Source organism: Anoplopoma fimbria, chromosome 19 (assembly GCF_027596085.1).
Source record: "Anoplopoma fimbria isolate UVic2021 breed Golden Eagle Sablefish chromosome 19, Afim_UVic_2022, whole genome shotgun sequence".
In the NCBI taxonomy this organism is placed as follows: domain Eukaryota; kingdom Metazoa; phylum Chordata; class Actinopteri; order Perciformes; family Anoplopomatidae; genus Anoplopoma; species Anoplopoma fimbria.
Window position 1 is genome coordinate 15921962 of NC_072467.1, and position 26866 is coordinate 15948827.

Here is a 26866-nt window from a genome sequence, read left to right on the forward strand (position 1 = left end):
AAAAATCACCAGGAATTTGGTTGTGGTATTTTTTGCTATTGCAGATTAGAGTTTTAAAATTGTTTTATTAAAGTGTCTATAAATCACAGTTGAATATTTTCTATGGATATTTTTTCTTCAGCAGCATTGTGAATACCATTCAGCTCTTCTTTTTTTCCTTTCCTTTCAGGTTTTTGAAATACTAAAAAGAACAAAATGCAAGGCCAAGTACAGCATGGGTGAGTCTGGATCTATGTCTCTCACAGGCCTCCTTCTGTAGAGCAGGTCAGGAATGGAACAAAAAATATCATCCCTGGCATTTTGACCCAGACTAGCCCATCACAATATCGATCACACACCACCTGTCTTTGCCCTGCCCTGTGTATACCATGTTCACTCCCTCAAAATACTAGAGCTGTGTAATGAGTAAGAGGGAATCAAAGAAGATTAAGAGAGACATGATCAATACCTTCAAAAAGTGGCATTGCAAAAGTGTAGTCCACACTTTGATGAATGTGGCTTTCCACAAAGATATGGAGTAGCCAACCATTAGAAAAAAGTAGCCAGCCACGGGGTTCTTGAGGCATATATATTTATATTCATCTGGTGGTTATTTATATAAAATCATACAATTCAAATGATTTTGAAATTAATCATTATATTTTTATATAATTAATTGCTTTGATTCAATATTTTTGTTTGGGGCATTAGTAGTTTTAAAGATGCATTATAAGCTGCTTAGAGCTAGTTTTGAAAGTTAGACTGGAGGTGAGCAGTGACCGGCTCTTCTTTTGAAATAAGAGCTGGTCACTGTGACGACTGAATTTACAGCATGTATTGGAATGAAGTAAAATTTGAATAGGTCTACGATCCTGATTAAGTTAGGTGTTACAAATGTCCCTATGCTGTTAGCTTTGTTATGTAGCCATGCGAGACTGTGGTGCCAACCGGTTAACGTTACCGAGCCATTTCTCCCCCTGCCGATTTCAACAGATTTGTTGTTCACAATGTAGCATTAGCAGGGATCAGCGACTAGAAATCATTAACTCCGAGCTCCCAATCGCATATTTTTACTTAATATTGGCACCTGATAAAGATCACATTTATTTTTCACTTGCCTGATCAACAACTGCATGAAGAATTCCACTGGCCCAAACTTGATTGAAGTTGGTTCATTGTAAAAAAAAAAAAAAAAAAATACATTTAATTGATGCGTTTACTACTTTTTCTTTGTTGCTGTAGCTTAGCTTGCTACATTTCTCTGGGGGTATCTTCATTGTGGTGAAGCTTCATTCAATTTAGAATAACTGGTAGCTTCTCTTACCGCACTTTTCTGGTAGCTTGCACAACACTGCTTATAAATAATAATATTCAGAGTTTTGCAAGATTTACTGAGCTTGGGTATAAATATGTGGAAACCACATTAACTCCTGCGTCTGTGTTGGTTTTATCTCGGCAGGTATCACCAGTCTCCTGGGTAGTGGTGTCTATACAGCAGCTTATCCACTCCATGATGTGAGTAGTAATAATCTTGGCACTAATAGTACTAGTAAATTACGTTCATATGATTGTGATTTGAAGCAGTTTTAATCAGTTACATTTTTTTAATCACTAGAAGATGAGGTTAAAAGATTTTAGCACTAGAGAACTACTAGTCCATTTCAGATAATTAAACTCGGTTTACAGTCAGTGTGCACGGTAACTGTAGTGTTTCTCTTTCCTTTTTCAGGGAGATATTAATGAGGAGAGCGCAGTCCCCAATGACAGAAAGGTGAGACAGTTGTTTCATAACTACATTTCCAGATTCTTTACTGAAAGGAGTGTCTAGTGTTTAGGCGGATCTATTGGCAGACATGGATAAAACATTATTAAGTATATTTTCATTACTGTATAATCACCTGTAAGAAAGAGGTGATGTGTGTTTTCATTACCTTAGAAAGAGTAGTTTATATCTACAAATAGAGCAGGTCCACTTCACAGATCCGGCTGCCATGTTTCTATAGTAGCCTAGAACGGACAAACCAAGTTCTCGTCGGTCACTGCAGTTCTCCAACACACTTGGCACAAGGGAGAAGTTACAGTTGGTTGCAATCTGCAACCTCGCCACTGGATAGTGCCTTATCCCAAACACTAGACCTTTTAAGTAAAAGTACCAAAACAGCGATGTAAAAATACTCCATTACAAGTAAAAGTCTTGCATGAGAAATCCTAGTTCTGACACACAAAACTGCTTAACGTTTTTGGACTTTTTCCTTATTTTTGATTTTTAGGTGAGATACTGGATCTTTTGAATATTTATTGAAAGTCAAACCACATGAAGAAGTTTCAACTGAGAAATCACTATTCTGGGGAGCCGATGAAAACTCATGGACATTTGAAACTCTGACCATGACTGCTTTTTGTCAGATCTCAGAAGTCATTGGAAACCACTTGTTTAGACTTTAACAATGTGTTTTAAAAGCATGTTCTATGATCCATTGTGTAAAATCTTCACCTTAAAAGTAACTAGCGACTAAAGCTGTAAAATGTATGAAGCGGAGTAGCCCAAAGTCAAACAGTAAAACTAAAGTAAAGTACTCTCAAGTCTCTAAAAATGTACTTAAGTAAAGTACTTCAGTAAATGTACTTAGTTACTTTCCACCACTGTTCCCACTTACCACAAAATAATCCGTCCCCACTCAAACTTGGTCTGCTTGAACATGTTAATCGACCCTTTGCTAAGTCCCACCCCTCAAACGCAGACTGGCCAATCCTAGCAGAGCATTGACCAGGGTTCGAAACTCTCCAGCTCTGCTCCATAGACTCTAATGCAATGTTTTTAGATGTTCTCAATGTTCAGGCTGGTTGAGTGCATTGGGGATAGTCATGGTTAAACGGTGTGTAATAGTGATACTTGTTATCCCGAAGGGTTGGAAGGACATATACATTTCTAAATGTTATGTTTCTACTTTAAAACCTTTGGATCAAGCAGAGAACGTTAACACATTGTTAACTAGCATTAGCGCTTCTATGCTACACTAGCTTCTGAAATTATACTGAAAGTATACACATGATTTTTAATTATTGTAATAGTGAATGAAGACCTAAACAGCTTAACAGGAACAGTGTTGTTCGTCTGTTTCGATCACCAGGTGGTGTGGTAGTTCACTTTTACACGGTCATCTGTAGCTTTAGCTTCTAGCTTCAAGTAATGTGTTTATCCAAAGCTTGATATATCTTCTTTTCTGTGCCATAGAATTTCATGGTTGTCAAAAACACAAGCCAGTCAGTCCCACATACATACTCCTGAACATAGTCCCCAACAAAAGTAACTAATAACAGCATATTTATAATTACATTAAATCAACCAACAGTACTGATTCCACTTATAAACATGTAATTCAACTTATAGACTTATATCCAATCAAACGATGGATTTAAATGACATGGGAGACATTTGTGTTTGTTACAAATTAACCATTCATCCAGGAGCTAATCCAACTAACAGTATATGGCAGTAGAAAGTCTAAAGGCATGATAAAACGTTACAGATAATGCAACAGAATACTTTTGATTGTCTTCCTCAGCTTTTGTATGAAGAGTGGGCGAACTACAGTGTCTTTTACAAGTACCAGCCCATTGGACTTGTGCGGTAAGGACATATTATTTAGGTATATAATTTACGGCCAACCTTGTTTGTATGGTAAAAATCAGAGCTAAAAATGGTGTAGTGTGAATTCTGCATTAGCATGCGAATAGCATTGACAGATTTTTGGTGATGTCACAGATAAATGCGTCAGGGGTAAGCAAGTTTTATTTTATGTTGTGCTTTTGCAACAATCCAAAACTCCAGATCATTATGATGCATTTGCTTTGACTATGTGGCTTTTATGTTCATTATAATCCAATGGCTTACAGTATGATGCATTTGCTTTCATTATAATGCTTTTATATCTATTTGATGTGTTATGCTCACTATGATTGGTTTATGTTCATTATGATAAATTTGCTCTTATTTTGATGCATTTTCTTTCATTATGATGCGCTTATGTTTATTATGCTGCTTTTAGGTCCATTATGATACGTTTAAGTCATTATGATGCATTTACATTCGATATGATGCAATTTATTGCTTTCATTAAGATGTGTTTATGTTCATTAGGATGCGTTTAAGTTCATTATGATGCGTTTCAGTTCAGTCCATTATATTGGGTTTAAGTCATTTTAATACGTTTACTTTCATTATGACGCAAATTGTTGCTTTCATTATGATGCGTTTATGTTCATTATGATGCGGTCGAGTCATTTTGATGCGTTTATGTTCATTATGATGTGTTTAGGTCCATTATGATGCATTTTTAGTCATCATGATGTGTTTACATTGATTGTGATGTGTTTGTCTTCATTATGATGCGTTTATGTTCATTATGATGCGTTCGAGTCATTATGATGCGTTTATGTTCATTATGTCATTATGATGCGTTAGAGTAGTTTTGATGCGTTAAACTCATTATGATGCGTTTATGTTCTTTAGAAACGTTTAGGTCCATAATGATTTGTTTAAGTCATTATGATAATTTAATTTCATAGTGATGCGTTTAGGTGTATAATAATCAGTTTAAGTCATTATGATGCATTTAAATTCGATATGATGCGTTTGTGTTCATCAATATGCGTTTAGGTCCATTATGATGTGTTTCAGTCATCATGATGTATTTACATTAATTATGATGCGTTTGTTTTCATTATGATGTGTTTGGGTCCATTATGATGCGTTTAAGTCATTATGATGCATTTACATTCATTATGATGAGTTTAGGTCCAGTATGATGCATTGAAGTCATTGTGATATGTTTACATTGACAATGATGTGTTTATGTTCATGATGATGCGGTTATGTTCATAGCTCAACATCACCATATTAACATTCTGAGCATGTTAGCTGATGACATTAGCATTATGTTCCAAGCACAGCTTTGCTTAAGCACACCCTCACAGAGGTGTTAAAGTGGCTATAGACGAATGAAAATGCTTAAGATGAATGCAGACATTACAAGAATTTGCAAAAGTAGATCTTAAGATTTTCTCCCCCTCGAAGTCTGTTTGTGTATCCCCAATCCTTAAAACATCTTTAAACGTCTTTAATATATATATTTTTTTCATTTAAGTCCTTAATGTGTTAAAAAGCATTTTAGGCGCCGACCAATGAGAAGTGAAATTTGAGTTAGTGTGATGAGCAAGTTGGTAGCAGCTTGTACATGATCACCTGGCTACATGCTGAGTAACCAATTAATGTATAGCTCACCACACTCAAACAGACTACAGCCCTGAAGATTTCCTAATCCTGAATGTTTAAAACCACTGTATTGTTTTAGTGATTTTAAGGTCATATCATATCTAAATCTGAAACAACGATATTTGGTACAGAACCATTCGTTGATTTAAGTTGAGTAGGACTTTTGCCCTGGCCGTAGATTTGTCTGTATAATCCAAATGATTTGCGTCGTTGTTTGTGTTGTCTAGGAAGTATTTTGGCGAGAAGATCGGTCTGTACTTTGCCTGGTTGGGTCTGTATACCCAGATGCTGATTCCTGCCTCTCTAGTGGGGGTCATTGTGTTCCTGTATGGATGTGCAACAGTCGATGACAACATACCAAGTAAAAACACACACACACACACACACACACACACACACACACACACACACACACACACACACACACACACACACACACACACACACACACACACACACACACACACACACAAACACACTCAGCTTATTGAAATCTTTAACCATTCATTTTTTGCTGCTGTTCGTCTCCCTGAAGCTATTTTGTAAGGTTTCGCTTTCGGCCATCAATCTCATTAGTTGTGACAATATTTAACTTTGCAAACCCAGAGATCTGAGGATCTGCAGAGAAATCTAATATGACATCCAGAGACTTCACTAAAATGGTTTGACACGTTGTAAATTAAGCCCTAATATGACACCTTAAAGGAACAGTTTCATATTGTTGAAAGTACTGAAAGCTCTCAGTGTGAGAGTGAGATGAGAAGACTGATTTCACTCTCATGTCTGTCACAATGACTGTCTGCAGCACTACACTGTCTTGTTTTCAAACAGAGGTTGTCTGGTTTGCTACCATCAGGCCTGCACATTAACATATTGATCTTATTTTGTTAAGAAATCAAATAAGTGTGAGTATGAGTACCTTGAAATTGTACTTAAGTACAGAACTTTAGTAAATGTACTTAATTACTTTCCGCTGCTGTCCACACTGACAAGCACACAAGGACCACAAAATAATCCGTCACCACTCAAATTTGATTGGCCAGCTCTGAGCAGGGTCCGACAACCTACCAGCTCTGCTCCATAGACTCTTACCAATGGTTTCAGATATCAGAGGTATCAAGGAGATATACGTTTCTAAAATTTTACGTAAAAACCTGGGGAGCTAACATTAGCAGAGTATGTTAGCACACAATTAACTTGCATTAGCACTTCTATGCTACGCTAATTACTGAAGGTACCCGTCTTTACAGGAACAGTGTTATTCCTTCATTGCATTGTCTTCTGTCTTGATTGATGTAGGGGTTCACTTTCACATTGGAATCTGATTGGTTTCCAAAAAGGTTCGACCTTTCTTTGAGGTGGATTAAATAATAGCACTCACAATGGCGAAATGGCTTGATAATGTAAACTCTGTAAAATACATGTCTAATCATTGTTGATGGTAAATGTAGTCAATTGAAGCAAAAATCCCTCAGTGTGGGCTATTCTACCCAGAGCATGCTCTCGTGTCACTCAAAAAATAACTTCTTTGTTCTCTTTGCTTGTATTGATAACTAGCTACGTTTGAACTCTTAAAGTGGCGTCCCAAAATACGAGGGCAGAGGAAGCTATGGATGAAAATTAATTTTACAGTGTTTTGGCTGAATAGAATATTCAGCCATGTTTATTTGAGCCAGAGTATAAGGCAGAAGAGATGCAGCCGTGCAAGAGGACACAGAAAGGGAGGGGAAGCGTTGGGGCTACAGAAGCTAGCGTGCAAAGCATCCTGGTACATGTAGGCACTGCTGCCATGATTCTGCGAGCAGGAGATCAGCTTTCTGGGTCAATACAGCACACACAGGAATTAATTTGCTTCCACGGCAAACATTTTCCATCAACACTGACTGGACCTCCAGGTGGATACAAAAAAGAAGAAGAACAAATAGAGAGAGAGGGAGACAAAAAAAAAGGTTTGATGAACGAGTAGGGAAACTAGGGCCTCTTCCCCTTCCTCGAGCTGCTTCTCATCATCCACAGGATATTATGACACTCGCTGCCGGCACACCTTTACGCTCAACGCAGACACACACCACACACACTCAGTACAAGTGTTAATGTCAGAGTTTCACCCGGACACCAAACCACACAGAGAGACAAAACAGAACCCCTGTCTGTCTTTCTGTCTGTCCGTCCCAGAATGTCTCCATTGTGTTCAATGAGATGGCCTGATGGAAATCGCAATGAAAACTAACTTAAGGAGTGATTGCAGCCGATGTTAATCTTTCAATCTTTTCAGATCTGGAAGACACCAATTCAATTGTTATTGCCATTATATTCAATACGATTTAAAATGTTTAACATACTTTAAATGTAAACTTGAACTCTAGCCCAAGGTCATTTTCTCTCTTTAGAGTTACTTTTGCCTCTAAAGAGAAAGCCTAAACTTGATGAGAGCGGGAAGCCGAGTGTCAGAACTGTGCAAATCACCGTCACAACAACACAGACACATGGCCGCACAAGGTTATTATAATAACATCCAAAGATTCACTCTAGGTGCTTTCTGTGACATGATAAGGATAGCAGCAGCAGGCAGCCATTCCTAGTCTGATAGTCTGAGGCTAAATAGCCTACAGATAAGATATAGCACTGCGCCTATTAGGGATTGGTATCGTTAGGATTTTAGCGTTACTGGTACTCTTCGTTTTGATTATTTTGTGAGAAAAAAAAGACAATTAATTAAGAAAACAATTAATCTCTTATGTAAACAAGTAGTCTTTCTTGAGCAGCAATACAAGAAGTTCCAATAGCTTTTGAATACATTTGCAGCTAAACAAGTAGCTAAGCATTAGCTTTTCATTTATTATCCTATGCTTATTACCAAGCTCTGTAAACTGCTTGTTGGCCAGATGTTGTAATAAACTGCTGCTGTTTCCTCCCTTAACTTGTGAGGGTTTTATTGCAGTAACATGTAGCCTCACTTTGGATCTTTGTGTTCTCTCTGTCATGATGTGTGTCCTTACTGTACTGAGCCAGATTCGCTGTGTGTGTGTCAGAGTAAAGACAAAGGCAAAGAGACGGAGAGGGGAGATTTGGGATGAGGAGATCTCTCTCTGTACCTTGTAGTACTGAAGCAGAACCGATAACTCCGGACCTAGTCATTGCACAGGTATTTTACTCATTTTGGAACTGGTTCCCATTTAGAACTGAGTTTCGGGGGGTAACCCTAGTGCCCATACCTCCACTGCTAAAACGTTACTGCAAGCTTCTTCCTCATCAGTCCGTCAATCTCTCTTTCTCTCTCTCTCTCTCTCTCTCTCTCTTGGTCTGACTCGACCACACACTCTGTAACGTTGGACACACAGCGTTCTTTCTGTCAGAGGGCTGAATGGAGATGATATGCAGGTGGTGGTGTCAGACGGGCAGTTGAATAGAATCATGTGGCTATAACCAGTTTTTATAGTTGGAGGAAGACACACCTACAATACCCCTAAACGTGGGCAGAGGCATTCTACTTTTCACTAATCCTGTAACTTTATCCCCACCACTCGTAGTCACCATCTTTCTCAGCTCAGCTGCCTCTTCCACCGGTACTGACTGACCTCTGGTGGCGCGTGTTATGCACTGCAATACATCACATCAATTCAGCATCATGGAAAGATGAGCTTCTTTATTTATGACAGTATTGAAAATCCTACCGTTGAGATTTCTAAATACTCTGGTATATATATCGTACTACGGACAAAGCCTAATGTGTTGTTGTGTTTAACGGGCAGAAGGCTGCAGTAGTAATATCCTACCTATTTCAATACTTTAGTTTTCATAATATATATATAGGTACATACGCAGTATTTGTCTTCTAATAATATAAAGATATTCTTCATTTGTAAACATATAACATTGTTTAATGAATTATGGGACTTTCCTTTGTGTGGCCTCACACCACCATCTTGTGACATGTATGTTTGTGTCAAATGGCCAAATGTCAACTAAAAGCCATTCTTGTCTACCTTTTTTGTTTGTTTAGTAAATGGTAAATGGACTTTCTAGTCTCTACATGTCATTCACCCCCTCACACATTCATACAATGAAAGGTGCCACCTGCCCATCAGGAATATTTAACATTCACACCTATTCACATACCCATGGCACAGCCTTTGGGAGCAATTTGGGGTTAAGTAATTTGCCCAAGGACACATGGACATGGACTAGAGGAGGATCAAACAACAAATCTTCTGATTTTGGGAAAACCCGCTCTACCTCCTGAGCCACAGACGCCTCTTCCTTTTCTCACTGTCTTCATGGAATGTAGTATCCCCTGTAGGCAAATGGATCATAGTCCAGATTAGTCATGGGACAATATACAATTATATAGTGTATCCCTTTTTTAAAGGGAAGGGAAAAATAGAGCTCGGGGTCAAACAGACTCACACACCTGCAGCTCTTTATACATCCATGACAGAGAGCAGAGGAGAGGTTGACGCTGACAGCGAAGAGACCTGGTCACTACGTTTTCATAAAGTCACAGCTGGCTCTATTATTGGCTGATGCCTTACACCCACTGCCCATAGAAATAATAAGGACAGAGGGGATCCAGGCAGAGGACAGGGTCTCTGCAGAGACACTCACTGCCACACACTTGTAGTGGGTCCTCAGTGAGAGGGGTTCTTTTATATATTAATCTAAAAATAGTTTTTAGGAAAATACTACCGCATCCGACTATTTTTAATATCCTTTATTTATGCATGGCCAATTGTAATTGCAAAATAATGTTCTCTACTCAATTAAATGTAAAGTAAAGTGATTGCTGTGTATTTCCGTGCCTTTTTAGGAGTTTTGAGCATACTTTGATAATTATTTGGATAATAACGTTAATTGCAATTAATTTGGCCAGGATAATCATGACATGAAAATGTCATATTGTCCAAAGACTACAAGCCGGACACTGAGTAGATGATAGTTATGATAACTTCTTCTTCTTTCATAATATCTGCACTGTTCGTTGTTGCAGCATAATAGCGGTTAAATTGTGCATATTAAATTAAAAGAAAGATAATTTTAGTGTACACGTCTATTTCTGAAATATGAATGTGTTGTTCTGTGTGATATGGGCTGTGTGGATGTGTGTTTGTGTACATGTGGCTTGATGTGTGTGTGTGCGTCCTGTTTTCCAGCATGGAGATCTGCCACCCGAGGAACAACATAACCATGTGTCCTCTGTGTGACCGAGTGTGCAGCTACTGGAAGCTCAGCACAGCCTGTGCGACCGCCCGGGCCAGTCACCTGTTCGACAACCCTGCCACCGTTTTCTTCTCCATATTCATGGCTCTGTGGGGTGAGAGAACGCAAAGTGACTCATTCAAAAATACACACAGTATACACACATACTGTCCACTCTATGAGGCCTACCTAGTTCATCTTTGTGGTCAGTTTTGAGTCGTAAAAGAATTGAAGCATAATTTAACCATGTCACCCTTTGTTACTGTTTCTACATCTGTCCAATATTTTACATTGGTACATTTCAGACAGAGGTAAAAAAATCAGGCCTCTCATTTCTAGTCCACGTCTGGATTTTGCCAGCTAAAAAGTTTTTACTAATTTAACTGTGACAAAATATAGATAGCTAATGATACACTTACTCTTTTACTTTTAGGTATGACCTGGTTACTACTGTAGTAAGTTAGGGTAGTTAGCTGCAGGGCTTACATTTAAGCAAACAAACACACTGTTTCATCTATTCCTCATATCGCTCTTATGATTTTGTTTTTGGAATGTGTTAAGAAAGGACATAATGTTAGTTATTCAAATTCAGTTTGACCTCTTGTCAATGAACATCTTTATGTGCTAAACTGTTTTCGACATGGATAGACCATGGTTAAATAGTCAGCCATGTTAGAGGACGAGGTCTTGTACCCAAAATCCCACCGCAGGGTTTGAAAATTATGTTTTCTTTAAAAAAAACACAGTTTATCAAAGCCAGAAGCTGTAAAAACAGATAATATCGTAGGAATTTCCACTTTCTAACGGTCCTCGAACACATTTGTGAGGAACGCTTCCATCAGAAAAATAAACAACATATGAGCTTAAGTTTGTTATATTTCATCAAAAACACAAACCACTTCACATTTAAAATCTCAGCCCAGATCCCGTCAGGATCCTGTGAAAAAATTAATGTAATTCTGCACTCCTCAGCGTAACTTATCGAACCAGTATTTAACTATCCAAATAATAAAATACTGTATATCAGAGATGCTGATAGGTGTTTACCATCACTCTTCACCTATTGTACTTAACTATTAATGGACTGTAAATGGTAAATGGACTGTACTTGTATAGCGCTTTTCTAGTCTTCTGACCACTCAAAGCGCTTTTACATTACTAATCATTCACCCATTCACACCCATTCATACACTGATGACAGGAGCTACCATGCAAGGTGCCACCTGCCCATCAGGGTCTCTCTAATCATTCACACCCATTCATACACCGATGGCACAGCCTTCGGGAGCAACTCAGGGTTAAGTGTCTTGCCCAAGGACACATCGACATGGACTGCCGGAGCCAGGGATCGAACCGCCGATCCTCTGATTGGAGGACGACCCTGCTCTCCACTGAGCCACAGCCGCCCCCTGCATTCATAATCTGGATATGAATGCAGAAACTGCAGGATGCGAGACTAGATTTTGGTATCAGAAGCGTTCTGGTTTCCGTTTGTAGTCAGAGGTGTATTGACCAATCACATTCAAGCGGGCTCTGGCCTCATGCTGGTAAACAGTCAGTGTAGAAGCAAACACAATTTTGGAACCAACAGGTTATCACTGACAGCGATTTAGCTTTATATTAGCCAAAAAAAAAACTGTTGACCGAGTGTAAACTGGATGATCGTGAAACAATGAACAGTAAACCAAAGAGGAGGTCTTGGCCTCACCGCCAGTGCACCTGGTCACCCAAATACAAAAGATTTAAAGAGGAAGAATAAAAAAAAAAGTGCCTCTGTCTATTGGTCTAATTATATTCCATATGGTTCAAAGCTGCCATGTTCATGGAGCACTGGAAGAGGAGGCAGATGAGACTGAACTATGAATGGGACCTGACTGGGTTTGAAGACGAGGAGGTGAGTGGTGTCACGATAACATAACCATTCGCCATTTGCGTTTCACATCAGCCACCGTAGATTTCATACACAAACGTCAGTTTGGTGCAATCTGCAACCTCACCACTAGATGCCCCCAAATCCAACACACTCGTTTTAAAACAAATGGGAAACCAACCAGAAATGATGTAGTCCAGGACATTTTTAAGCTACTGAAGAAGTGTTTTCAAATCACATTAAATTCCTCTTCAACACAGTGAATACACGAAGTGAAATGAATGTAATAATCTGATGCTCTTGATTTTACTAACACCACTCTCTCTCTCTCTCTCACTATTTATTTTTCACAGGAAGCTCTCAAGGTTTGGATGAATTCATTTAACCAGATAAACTCCTCTTTTTTATTTTAGTCTTTCTGCTTCTGCTGCCAACCTCTGATCAAAACACATCATACAAGACTAATGTGTGTAACTATGAATGCTATTTGCAAATGGAGTCTTTGTTCTACTTGCGCAATATAATTTATGTTTTCTCCACAGTATAGATATTAGAATGAGGCCAATTATTTACACTGTAAAGGTAGCATTCTAAAAAATACACCCAATCAGAATTTGTGGGACCCAGACTTCAGGGTGCCCCATACATCCACCTCAGTGCTGATTCTACATTAAAACACGGTTTATGCACACAGATATATGAACATTCAAGCCAAGCTCTTTTTTTTTTATAAATCTCTCTCATTTTAACATTGTTCACACATGAACACGTACAGACCTGATTTTAAATCCCACATTTAGCCATACATGGACATTATCATGCCATTAATCATTTATTTTTTTAAAGTGCTTCATATTAAAAGCTAAAAAAACCCAACACTTACAGAGGGAGATGGAGGATTAAAAGAAAAACAACCATATCATTAAAATAAATGATTATATTTACATAAAAAGAAGAATAAAATGACATTTAATCAATCTATTTTATACATAACTTATTTGTGTGCTTATGCAGTGTATATCCAGCCTCTTGATAGGGCATTATATAATCATGTAAAGGCAAGTTTTAAAATGGAAGAACTATGATCAATCCCTCAACAACAATATGTATGTTCTTTATATTATGTTGCTGTTGTTTTTGTATAAATAATGTGTACATACATAAATTATGCATACACCATTTCTTACGCACCAACACAAGAAGAATGGTTTGTAGCAATGTGTGTGTGTGACACACATGACAGCAGCCAGTTCACAAGTCCAAATTACCTCAATCAATAAGAATGAAAAATGTAAAATAAATGGATTATTTTTTAAAACACATATATCTCGCTCTTTGGCTTTTCTACCTGTTGCTTCTCTCTGCGACTGTCACACTGAATGGAGCCTGGGATGGATGTCAGAAAACTATGACAGGAGATGGACAGAATAAGGCAAATGGGATCACATTAAAATATATTTCTGTTCAATACACCTCACAAACTAGAGCCTCAAAAATGAACAAAGGGTGGAATCACAAAGTCAGACAGAGGATTTTTTTTACTGATTTTACTGATTAATGTCATAGATTGTGCAAACTGTAAAACATATCTGATAATTACATTAATTCACCAGTCATAACACATTTTTTCAGGATAAGAATAAGAGTGGTTTCATTATATAGTTCATTACAGAAAGTCCCACCCCCAGGTTCCATAACCTGCTGCTATCAACCTTTACAATACGATCACTTTTCCTCTCTTGAAGTGCTGCCATTATTTCCTGACCTTTCACCGCAAGCTTTTTTTTTCTTCCTGGTCACTTTTTATTCCAGCTCTGAGTGTTTATTTCACGTCCTTACACAATGTTTCATTTAAAATCTGTGCTATGTTGAAAGACACCAATGGTTCAGGTGGTGAGTATGGACTCTACTGTTGTTCCTAATAAATAGCGTGTCAGAGAAAAAAACTGCCACCTGTAAAGGCCTGACACACCAGGCCGACTGTCGGACATTTTCAGGCTGTCGGTGAGCGCCTGAACCCAATATGCGGTGGCGCTGTGGGAGCTTACCGTGTTGGCAGCGGATTGAGCATGTTGAATCGGCGGCAGAAACAAGCTTTGTGCTTCATCATATCTGATGAAGTATCCTGAGGGTCATGATGACCAAGACGTTGTAAACGTTGTAAGACGTTGTAAACAAATATGAAGTACAACCAGTATATGCGACAGTGTGCAGGAGTTTTTTTGTTTTTACTTTATTTATTCGTCCAACAAATTCCATGGTTTAATAAGGTGGTGTTGCACATCACGTGTATTATTTGATCGCTGTCCATCCATCCATTTTCCATAACCTGCTTATCCAGTTAAGGGTCGCAGGGGTGCTGGAGCCGATCTCAGCTGTCAATTTACTTAAATGCCCTTTTAAAACGACTCTTGAACAGAATAGTCTCTTCTACTTCGGCCACATTTCCTTCTGATATCCTACTTGTGTTTCACTGTCTATGTCTGTCATTTCTGTTTTGTGCCACCGTCACAGGACCACCCCAGGGCCGAATATGAATTCAGGGTCATGCAGAAGTCTCTGACCAAAGATCAGAAATCACAGCACAAGGTAATTACATGGTAGGCTCTACATATTTGCATTTTTCAAGTTGTATGTATAACAAGTTTATTGCAATTATTTTGCCCTTTTTACACCCTTTCAGTTGTTTTTCACCTCTACATTATTTTACAGATAGTGTGTTTACATGCTTTGTTTCCAATTTTTATTTCTCTACTTTTCGATTGAAAAGCTCACGTGTCAAGACCGCCTCCCAGCCTACATGACTAACATTGTCATGATGCTGTTAATGGTAAGAAGAAGCCGATTCTCTGCATAAAACAAGGTTGAATCATTGTCTCTTTTCCCCCCCTCACAGTTGTATTCTGTTCTTTTCATTGTCAGATCGGTGTTACGTTTGCCATCGTATTTGGTGTGATCCTCTACCGGATCTCCACTAAAGCCGCTCTTTATATGAGCTCCAATCCGGTCACACGGAGCAACGCACAACTGACGGTTAAAACCACCGCGGCCATCATCAACCTGGTGGTCATCCTCATACTGGATGAGGTGTATGGAGCTGTGGCAAGATGGCTGACTGTGTTAGGTGAGTAACTAGGTCACTAGGTCACATTGGAATCCTCAGGTTGGTTCTCATCCAGCATTCATAGCTATACCAAAATAAATACTGCAACTTGTAGATATCCCACAAAAGTCCTTCACCCGGGAGACAGCTGTCATTCCCCATCTGATGCCAGAAGTCAATGTTAATTTATTTGTCACAAAAAATAGGTACTTAAGAAGTAACTTCTGTCATTGTTTTGATCCAAACCACAACTTTTTCCTAAACAAGATGTAGGATACAATACGAACAGTTGTATGAGGATACGTTGTAAAAGTGGACAATGAGACTTTTTAACAAAGGGAAATTAGTGGGACACTCTGGTACACTTTTATTTTTCATTGTGCAGTCACCTTTTTCTTGAGACTGTTTTTGCTTAATGGGTGATGATTGTAATGATTTGATATTGTGTCTGTGACTTTGTGAATAGAGAAATAACTTATAGACTGTGCAGTGTTTTTGTTCTGGAGATGAAGCATAAGCAGTTTGTATTCAGGTGTTTTTGTAATTCATATATATGGTGACAATCACATGTAACAATATTGCTTGAATGCCTTCTTAAATATATAAGAAATATCGTAATTTAATTTCAGGATTGTGTCTCTCTCAGATGTAGGTAGTAATTCATTGTAATTTATATGAACAGTGAAATGACATAATACACATCTTTATTACCCTTTAATTTGTACTAAAACACGCTGAAAGAGATGCCTCAGAGAGAGAAAGAGATAATCCAGTAGTGAATCCCCTTAACAAATCTGAATCCTTTATTGAATCTGTTTGTGTTAAGCTTCAGCATTGGAAATAACAAAGCTTATGTTAAGTTTCAGTTACAAAAACTGAAACCAAGAGAACTGTTATCTCTTCCTTTTGGTAGTTAAAGCAGAAACCACCTGTTAAGTGGCAATAATGCCAGCTCGAGATTAGTAAACTAGGAAGTGCTTGTTACAGGAAGTGCACCACTTTTCTAAATAAGAGTCAGGAAGTGGGCAGAGGCCCTGTTTCCAAAATTATTTTCCACACTCAAAATTCACATTTCACTTGATTTTTATATACATACAGTGGAAACCTCTTACAATGATCAACTGCTCATTGATCAGAAAGATTAGGGCAGAATCATTCCTATACAAATGCAGGTTAAATCATTTACTTATATTAATCACATTTTCTGCTTACAGTGTTAATTTTGGTTCTTCTTATACATGACAACATATTTCTCATTTCTGCATGAGAAATAAAGATAAACAGAATCATCCCCTCATAGTGATCAATTTGACCCGGACAGACATGATCACTATAAGTGGTTTCTACTGTATATTTCAATGTTATATCCTCAACACAGACCTACTGCATAGTTGAATCATAAAAATAGGTATATTTTTCTATACATAAGTTTTAGTTAATTAGTCTTTATGTCTAAGAAATCAAAAAACAATGTCTCTAAATACTACAATATCCATGAGCCTCAGCTGCTGCTGTTATGGAGAAGAAGCCAGTGTGAGGCGGAAATCAGAGAGTTCTAGTACAAATATCATAAATTATTGCTAAAATAGTTATTCCTTAGTCCTTTTTTGCCGCTTAAAGCACCCGTACCGTAACTACCAGAATAGACAAGCATCAAAATCAAAGAGGAAGCTGGGTTGACTGCAGTCTCATTTTGGTGCTGTGCATCTATAACATTTGTGAATATTTTATCTATGACTAGACATTCAGAACACGTGAGTGTGAATATTTTCTGTTGTTGAAATTTCACACGCTCTTGTTCTACACGCTCTCACGTTGTATACTATAAGTTCTCACAACAAGTCCACAGCTCTTGCATTTTGCAAATGATAAATAGTTAATCAATTATAATTAATTATAATCTATAATCAGAGGTTATTTTATTGCCTGTTTTTCACTGCAATTTCCAAAATGTGTTTGTCTTTAGAGGTTCCTAAAACAGACAAGAGTTTTGAGGAACGACTGATCTTCAAGACTTTTATTCTCAAGTTTGTCAATGCTTTCACCCCAATCATCTACATTGCTTTCTTCAGGGGAAGGTTGGTCGTCTCATTGTATCTCTATGTGTGATTTTGTAGCTTTCAGTTATTTTTTCTGTCATTTTCACATGTTTAACCACTCTTATATAATATCAATGAATGGCAAAATGTATAAATGAAGACAAAGAACACCTTTCAACCCGTTCATTCATTTCCCCTCTAGACTGGTAGGCAGACCTGGCAGCTACCTGTATGTGTTTGAATCCTACAGAATGGAAGAGGTTAGTTCACACTTTTACAAATTATCTGCAAAGAAAACCTGTTGTAACCGCACACAGAGGTGTTTTATTACCTGCTTAGAACAACAATTAACACCCTTGTACTCCACTTTCTTGACATTTACATTGTTCACTCTTACCTTTGTGAACAGCCTTTGAAATATTAATAAAACACCTGCTATGTTTGGTGTGTACTTTGACTTTGCATTGTCATGTACTGCTTCCAGGTAATAGCCACAACCTTGCACTGACAAAACTCCTTCAGCCTTGTCAACTTTTATATATTGGAAAACTAACAACCAGTGGGGGCTGAAACTACCAGCAAAATAACAATCATCAAGTTGTTTGGCGAAGTACTGGGAGCAGTATTTTCAAACTTCAGGCCTGATGAATAAATGACAATAAATGAAAGGAAAATGCAAAATACTTTCCTGAGAGACTTACTACCAGTATCCTATTGACCCAGAGCAGTGTCAGTCTGTCTGAGCTGAATTGTTGTATAGCCTAAACTACTGTAAGATAGTAGAGTTTCCTTTAAGTGAAAGGCTCTGAGTGAATTGGAGTTCCCTCTGGTAAACACCTACAATGTATATATCCAGGGCTTTTGTTGTGAAAGGTAAGAACAGAAGAAGTGGATCTGGTCAGTGCTCCCTTTGTCAAGGTTGAAAAGAGCAATAAAGTTTTCTGTCTTGGTTGGCACTACAGATCCTCCGTGTTGTTGCACACTATAGAGTAAGTATAGAAAATGTCCTTTCAACACAACGTTATTGGTTGATGCCTTTATTCTCGGTATTAAAGCTCAGAAAATCGTCCTTGTTGTTTCCTAATATTCTCGTTCTGTGTGAAAGTACTCATGACAAAAACAACGGTTTGAAAAAAAATATATATATATATTGACTTAGAATTAATCTCACAACAAAATAAACCCAACCGTTGTACACAGGCCTATTAGAAAGTTTATACTGTACAAATAGACTTAAACTATCTGTCATTTCCTCCAGCTGTAAGCTGAATAGCTAAGTGTTACTTGCTTTTAGATAATTTTTCAAAACAGAAATTGTAGCCAAATGCTGTCACTGATAAAACCTTTCCGCTGATCAACAATCATTGAAACCTTTACATTTACAGTGTGTTGTCATTCTACTTTATGTGGCCTTGTTAAAACACCTTGTTGCTTTGGTGGACTGATGTTTGTTCTGTTTCTACAGTGTGCTCATGGAGGCTGTCTGATGGAGCTGTGCATCCAGCTGAGCATCACCATGTTGGGAAAGCAGCTAATTCAGAACAACCTTTTTGAGATCGGCGTCCCGTAAGTATGCATCACTTTGATGGTTGCTTATCATCACAGATCGCATTGTCATGAACCTGAAATCACCGACTCCTATAAGTGAGGAAAAAATCCTCCAGTAGTAAACTAAACAAACCCATCTCCGTTCAAAGATTAAGCAAACCAGCTGGTTAAACAGAAACGAGCATGTCGATTTTTGAGAAACACAGAATAAACATCGTTTTCAGTAGGTTACCATGGCTACATAACTATAAATAATTGTTACAATCCCCTAGATCAACAGACTCACAGAACTTATCAGCAAAATAATAAACCGTACAACACTATATAAATCCAAACCTTTATGCATGGATGCAGACCACGAAGAGAAGGAGAGACATGCATGCTTTTGTGTTCACATTTAATGTGTGTGTGTGTGTGTGTGTGTGTGTGGTCCTCAGCAAGCTGAAGAAGCTCATTCGCTACATTCGGTCAAAGCAAGGGGCCTTCCAAGAAGAAGAGAGACAGAAGAAGCTGCAGAGATACGAAACTGACCACTTCCTGGAGCCATTTGCCGGGTTAACGCCTGAATACATGGAAATGAGTCAGTACCACACTCGGTGTCCTCGGCACTACAACAAAACAGAAGCAGAGCGGTCACATAGATAAATACCTGGCTGACACGTGAGAGTGAATCAAAGACCACTAATGTTTCATTACTGTGTATCATGAGGCTGACTCATCAGATCATATAGTTTTGTATCCTCATGTACTTGTCGGTGTCATAGTGCTGTGGTAGACCACAGAGAGCAAGTTAAAAATAAAGTCATCCTCTCCTTTTAAGTAACACCATATCAAGCACCATGACCTCTGCCCCTTATCCAAGTGAACGAACAACAAACATGCACCAAATGCTTCCATATTAGGCTCTGGGAGTTATTAGGGAAGCAAGGTCATCACTGACACCTAGAGGGCATCAGCAGCATATCTGTGTTTTCAGTAGGTAGGTTAGCTTTAAAAGCTGACACCAGAGGCCAGATGCATAAAACTGTGTGCAACTGTGTGATTCAGGACTAAAACTAAAAATATCACACGCACGGTTCTGTTTTATAAAGGTCTCGCTTTGTGGAAGTGGGCGCACGAGCACGTCAACACTTCTGCCTAGACTTGTCCATATTATATATTATTATATTATATTTAACGATATATATAAAAAAAACCCATCAAAATCAAGCATCTTTAATTCCTGTAAAACAAAATACAAAATGTTTTTACGTAAGCCGGTACCAACCATTACAACCGATAATATTATGACATCCATCCATCAATCAATCTGCAATTTTAAGCAATAATGGAGCCTTAGTCCTCTGTAGATCCTCATTGTGCTACACTCTATGCCCGCCCACTTTTTCTTGGTCCAATAAAATGTGAAGGACTTTATTTGAATCCTTCTTGTAAATGTTTACTGCACACATATTCCGTTTCCCTCAGGAACACTCACAGTACAGAAGATTAAGACACTGTTTCACTGCGACTTTAAGTAAAAGTGAAAAAATATTATTAAATCTATGCAAGAACAACACAAAATGTTCTAAAAATATGTTTTACTTTACTTAAAGCAAACACCAAACACTTAAAGTAACTTAGAATCACATTATAATGCATTATAGAATTATTATGTATGACAACTATTGGAATTATTATACACTATTATTCTTGAAAAAAGACATTGATTGACCACAATTATGAAATATTCTGATACTTGACCTTTTAAGAAATTATACAAAACTGAATGATGTGTCATGATTATTGTTATAAAACATTGTGACTATTTATGAGTGGTTATAACTATCATTATACAGTGTTATATGCAGATTATAAAACTTTTAAAGTATGTTTATAATGCATTATAGAAATAGGCATCATAGAAAGTGTTATCCTGGCAAATCTTCATCCAGGTCTGTCCATAATGTCATCACTCCATCATTTTATCCTGTTAGACATTTGTTTAAAACTGTCATAATTAGTAAATCAGCATATATTAGCATATTTTGTGAAATCACAGTGACCTTTGACCACCAAATTTTAACCAGTTCATCATTGTGTCCAGATGTAATGAAATTTCCTCCAGGTGTTCCTGAGACATTGACTACACCAGACCCGAAAACAATATGTACCTTCAATTTATTTTTTATTTCCATCTTATCATGTTAAAACATTGTCTGAAGTAAGACATGCGCACAACCTCACCACACATCAAGCTTTTATATATTTTCATTTTTTATAGTTTATGTGATGAAAAGACAAAGTATTCAAGTGAATAGACTGTATAGGGCTTTGATAAATGAAAGTATATAACCTGATATATTATTCTATCTTCCTCTATGTCCAGTCATCCAGTTTGGTTTTGTCACACTGTTTGTGGCTTCTTTCCCGCTGGCTCCGCTCTTCGCTCTGCTCAACAACATCATTGAAATACGACTGGATGCCAAGAAATTTGTGACCGAGCTGCGAAGACCAGTGGCAGCAAGAGCCAAAGACATTGGTGGGTTATACTCATCAGTAATACTGTAGCTCTAATGGAAAGAGAATCAAATGCAGGAAAGTACCTGATAGAACAGGTTAGATCTTGGTGAAATGTGCCTGTAAATGTTCCTGTAAATATATTAATTTCAACAAACAAACTGCAAAGAAACATTTCCCTTCACTGTAGAAAATAGAAGTCTTATTTGTAAAGTCCAGCAGTTGATACATATTGTTTTGTCTACAGGTATATGGTACAACTTACTAAGAGGGGTAGCAAATGTGGCCGTCATCATTAATGTAAGTAAAACATGCATGTATTCCTTTTAATTGATTGTAATGCATGTAGAGTAATATGAATGTATTTTTACTTGTTTTGGCTCTGTACAGCCAATTGATTCTGAAATACACTTTACTTTGAGGATGTTTACAGTAAAATAGTAAACTTTAATGCTATTTAGCACTGGCCAAAGACCGACAGACACAGCTCTATCTGCTGAGTCTGCCTTGTGTGAGCGGAAACCAACCAGTTCTCACTTCCAACTTGTCAAATAATGCCGATTGGTCAGAGGCAGCCTTTAGCGTCTGTAAGAGACGCACCAGGCTTCCAACTAACTCCAATGTAAACTCATCTGCTTCATTATTAGTCAGTCAGAGCAACTGAAGTTTTATCAAGAGTGATAAGTCCGCTTTGGGAGGATAGGGTGAATGAATGGGAAAAACAAACACAGACTTTCACCCTGGAGACCGATGTTCTTGTCCCCTGGGAAACCAAGTAAACATTTGTTACGTACCTTACATACTCAACGAAGCCCTCGCAGGGAAGTTAACGTTCTGAACTGGCAGAGATACGAGGGTTACGGGTTAACGCCTGAATACATGGAAATGAGTCAGTACCACACTCTGTGTCCTCGGCACTAGAACGAAACAGAATTAGAGCGGTCACATAGATAAATACCTGGGTGACACTTGAGCGTGAATCAAAGACCACCCATGTTTCATTACTGTGTATCATGAGGCTGATTGATGACTCATTAGATCATATAGTTTTGTCACGGGTGAACTAATACAGGTTTCCCACATGTTCTTGAAAACCTGGAAAACTATTTTCATTTCACTCATTGGAAACACAGAAATAGTAAAATGTCCTGGAAAATTATTTCAGCATTATCCTGTTTTCCTTTAGCTGAGAATGAACTATAAGTGAACTACTAGAGCTCCCTAACACGGATAACATGGGCTTCTGAAATAGTAATAATAATTGTTTTTGTTCCTCATGACAATCGTTTACACTTTTAGATTATGGGTTTGCAGAAAGCTTAATGAATCACTAAAATTAATTATAGTGATTTGGTAATACATTTAGACATCATTTATGAAGGTTGAGTAACACTGATCATGGTAGTCCTCATAATATATACATTTGAAGATACTTTTTTTATGCTAAATATCTTTAACCTGCTGCAAAAACCTTACGTATTAGTACACATCAATAGTTCCCCCTGAAAAAGCATGAACCTCTTCTAAAGTTATCTCACTTATTATTGTTATTGCATGCGGCCCATTGGTAGTGTGAACTACAGTGTAAAGACAGCGGCATTCTTTTTTCAGACACACATAAACTGATAGAGCATATGCCTCCTTTCCATAGGCTTGATTGTATAATGTCTATCATTGTAATCTGTATGCAAAACAATGACAGATTACAATCAGATTAGTTGGCCGAATTTGAACATTAGCTGTTAGCTCTGGTGCTGCTAACGTTAACTAGCTCTCCCACTTTCAATTGTAACTCAGATTTGTTGTTCACAATGTAGCGTCATCAGGGATTTTTACTGAATATCGGCCGATAGCAATCAGCAGTAAACTTTATTTTAGATGGTTAAACTGTCTAATTAACAGCAGCGGTGTTAATTCATTATAGTAACATGGCTTTGGGACTGCCTACTGCAGAGTAGTGATGAGGGCTCCACTTTGTGACTGCTGGTGGCAACAAAAAAAAAAAGAAAACGGCCTGTGTGATTTTATTAGGCTGGAGAATACTGCAGCAACCAAACAGTCAACCAAAGAGTGGTGTAAAAGTAGGAGAATTCTAACCGTCTTCACTGTATTCCAGAACAACATAAGGAATGGCCTGCTGGTGTTGAGGTGCCACCTGCTTTATCCTAAACTATGATTGGCTATCTGATGGGTTAGGGGAGAGACCTTAGTTCAAACCAACTGTTTGTCGAGTAAACCCAACCTTCATTTATAGGTGCAATTCAGTCTTAAACCTGAGAGGTTTCTTAACCTGATAAGTATATTAATCTTTTAAATTAAGATTTTAAACACATGTAGGTCAGCCAGCAGAGGCTTCATCCCTTGCATGAGTGGATTGTTTCATCTCAACCTGGCACTGTATGTTATTACATTCCACACCGTCTTGTTTAAGCATTCTAACTTCCATTTCCTTCCCTAATCTCTGACTCCCCACTCCCCCAACACCGCCACCACACAGGCGTTTGTCATCTCCTTCACCTCAGACTTCATCCCTCGGATGGTCTACCAGTACATGTACAGCCCCGACGGCTCCATGCATGGATTTGTCAACAACACGCTGTCCTACTTTAACGTCAGCCACTTCCAGCAAGGCAAAGAGCCCATGGACCCGTTGTACCTCGGCTACACCGTCGAGATGTGCAGGTGGGAAATCATTCTCAGTTCACGACCGTCAATTTCACGCTAAAAAACACTGTTTTAAGCATGTGGTCAGGTATTACCAATTGTACCTTTTAAAATAATAACGTAGCAAGGTAACTAGCGTAAATAAATAACAACCGCCTTTAGCAAACTTTCTTACTTAATGTTACATAACAAATGTTAAATCAACGTTTACTTTTGGTTTCACGCTGGACAGGAAGAGCGGTCTCCTGGGTGAAAGTCCTCTGTTTGTTGGACCCCCTCCCACCCGCCTTCAGTGGATCTTATTGTCTGGTATACTTATACAGTGTCTCTTTCCACCTGACTTTCAATATTTGCACTGTGGAAATGCGAAACAACGTCGTCATTCATCGTATCCGTGGTTTGCATTCCTGGCACTGTGCTGGTAAAATCTTGCCATGCTGATATTTAGATAAAAGAACATTAACCTTCAGATCCTGAAGCTTTTTTGGGAGATATCATTTTCCAAGGAAGTTTCTGAAGTTCTGTGGAACTCCGGGTCACTGGATCACACTGGTGGATGATATTATTAGTAACAATCTTTCTTTAGAATTGAAGATGAAATGTTTTTTTTGTCTAAAGGTATAAGGACTACAGAGAACCCCCTTGGTCTACCACTCCATATGAGATCTCAAAGGAGTTCTGGGCAGTGCTGGCTGTCCGACTGGCTTTTGTCATTGTTTTCCAGGTAAGATGAATCACACAGAAAAGTAGGAAATAGATTGTAGCATGAGAATATTTAGAAATTGTATTTAACTCTCACATACCTTATTGAATATTACTGTATTTGGTATGTTAAAAGTCCCCTCTAAGAAGCCTCTTCACTTTTTCAACCAGCAATAGGGGAATTAGGACTTCCATCAAATTTTGGACTCAAGAATTAACACCAACTTTTATATATCAAATTAATTTATATCTGATAACTGGTAAGAGGCCTCGGGGTAGACCCAGAATGCGCTGGAGGGATTACACATCTCGTCTGGCCTGGGAACGCCTCGGGGTTCCCCCGGAGGAGCTGGAATGTGTTGCTGGGGAGAAGGACGTCTGGAGGACCCTCCTTAGCTTGCTGCCCCCGCGACCCGGCCCCGGATAAGCGGAGGAAGATGGATGGACTTACAGTCCCTGACAAAAGTCTTGTCACTTATCCATTTTGTAGAAACAACAGCTTATAACCTGACTTTTAATTTATCCATTGGTTTTAGAAATGGCTCATATGAAAGCTAAAACCCTCCCAAATTATGTTTAATATACTAAAATAAATTTGCTTCACTGAAGAAAGATTGATCATTTAATGAACACAGAAAGGTCAGATTTTGGCAAGACAAAAGTTTTGTCGCCTACAGAGAGTAATGTGAAAATTGAACAAATAATTTACTTCAAATACAAAAATATGTTGCATAACATCAGTGAATTAAGTAGTGGTGCTGTGAGAGCCATATTTAATATCTTGTATGACTTCCATGAGCTTGAAGGACTGCATCCATGCGGTTCGACAATGATTCATACAATTTATTGATGAAGTCATCAGGAATAGCAAAGAAAGCAGTCTTACATGCCTCCCAGAGTTCATCAAGATTCTTTGGTTTCATCTTCCATGCTTCCTCTTTCATTCTACCCCAGACATGCTCAATGATGTTCATGTCTGGTGACTGGGCTGGCCAGTCCTGGAGCACCTTGATCTTCTTCGCCTTGAGGAACTTTGATGTAGAGATGGAAGTATGCGATGGAGCACCATCCTGCTGCAAAATTTGACCCCTTGTATGGTTGGGAATGTAAGAGGTAGCTAATACTTCTTGATATTTTAGGCTATTGATATTGCCTTCCACCCTGCAAATCTCTCGCACACCCCCATACTGGATGTAACCCCAGACCATGATTTTTCCGCCACCAAACTTAACTGTTTTCTGGGTGAATCTCGGATCCATGCGGGCTCCAGTAGGTCTCCTGCAATATTTGCGGCGGCTGTGATGTAATTCAACCGAAGATTCATCTGAGAAATCCACCTTCTGCCACTTTTCCAGCGTCCATCCTTTTAGCAGGCTATGGGCCTTGGCAAATGCCACACGTTTTTTTAATTGCCTTTTGTTTAGTGCTGGTTTCTGGGCACTGATTCGACCATGGAGGCCATTTCGAGACAGAATTCTACAAACTGTCCTGGTTGACACGGGGACTTGAGGTGACCAGGCCTGGTGGAGCTCTGCTGCAGTGGAAAAGGGGCTGGCCTTGGATTTTCGAGCCAACAAACGGTCCTCCCGAGCAGTTGTCTTGCGGGGTCTGCCGGACCTGGGCTTGTCAAAAACATCTCCAGTCTCTTCAAATCTTTTTCTTATTCTTTGTACTTGACGCTGAGACACATTGAAGGTGTCAGCCACCTCAGCAGTGGATCTGGTCTTCAGCCTCTTGATAATCAACGCTTTGGTCTCAGGGTGAATCTTAGGCATGTTGTCAGAGGTCAAGTTGCAGTTGATGTGAAGGTCTGGTGTGCTGGGGTTCTTTTTATACACACCCACTAATTGATTGATCAATTATTGATCACAGGTGAGGCTGTAATCTAGGATTGGGTGCATCATATGACAAGGCGACAAGACTTTTGTCTTTGCAAAAACTGACTCAGTGGGCTTTACCAAGCTGTGAACGTTAGAATGCTTTTCAGCAGT

General features: G+C 38.5%; 1 protein-coding gene across 1 annotated transcript in view; it reads left to right on the plus strand.

Moving 5' to 3' along the window:
* LOC129107774 (anoctamin-1-like) overlaps positions 1 to 26866 on the plus strand; it is a 40921-nt gene that overhangs the window by 12560 nt on the left and 1495 nt on the right. The window contains exons 6-24 of the mRNA XM_054619311.1: positions 170 to 218; positions 1439 to 1494; positions 1709 to 1750; positions 3546 to 3610; positions 5482 to 5612; positions 10401 to 10565; positions 12262 to 12344; positions 12674 to 12685; positions 14835 to 14910; positions 15083 to 15150; positions 15243 to 15444; positions 17390 to 17501; positions 17665 to 17722; positions 18928 to 19028; positions 19448 to 19590; positions 21379 to 21531; positions 21757 to 21809; positions 24007 to 24191; positions 24792 to 24897. Coding sequence (XP_054475286.1) covers positions 170 to 218; positions 1439 to 1494; positions 1709 to 1750; positions 3546 to 3610; positions 5482 to 5612; positions 10401 to 10565; positions 12262 to 12344; positions 12674 to 12685; positions 14835 to 14910; positions 15083 to 15150; positions 15243 to 15444; positions 17390 to 17501; positions 17665 to 17722; positions 18928 to 19028; positions 19448 to 19590; positions 21379 to 21531; positions 21757 to 21809; positions 24007 to 24191; positions 24792 to 24897 — 1860 coding nt within the window. The remainder of the gene's footprint in view (positions 1 to 169; positions 219 to 1438; positions 1495 to 1708; positions 1751 to 3545; positions 3611 to 5481; positions 5613 to 10400; positions 10566 to 12261; positions 12345 to 12673; positions 12686 to 14834; positions 14911 to 15082; positions 15151 to 15242; positions 15445 to 17389; positions 17502 to 17664; positions 17723 to 18927; positions 19029 to 19447; positions 19591 to 21378; positions 21532 to 21756; positions 21810 to 24006; positions 24192 to 24791; positions 24898 to 26866) is intronic.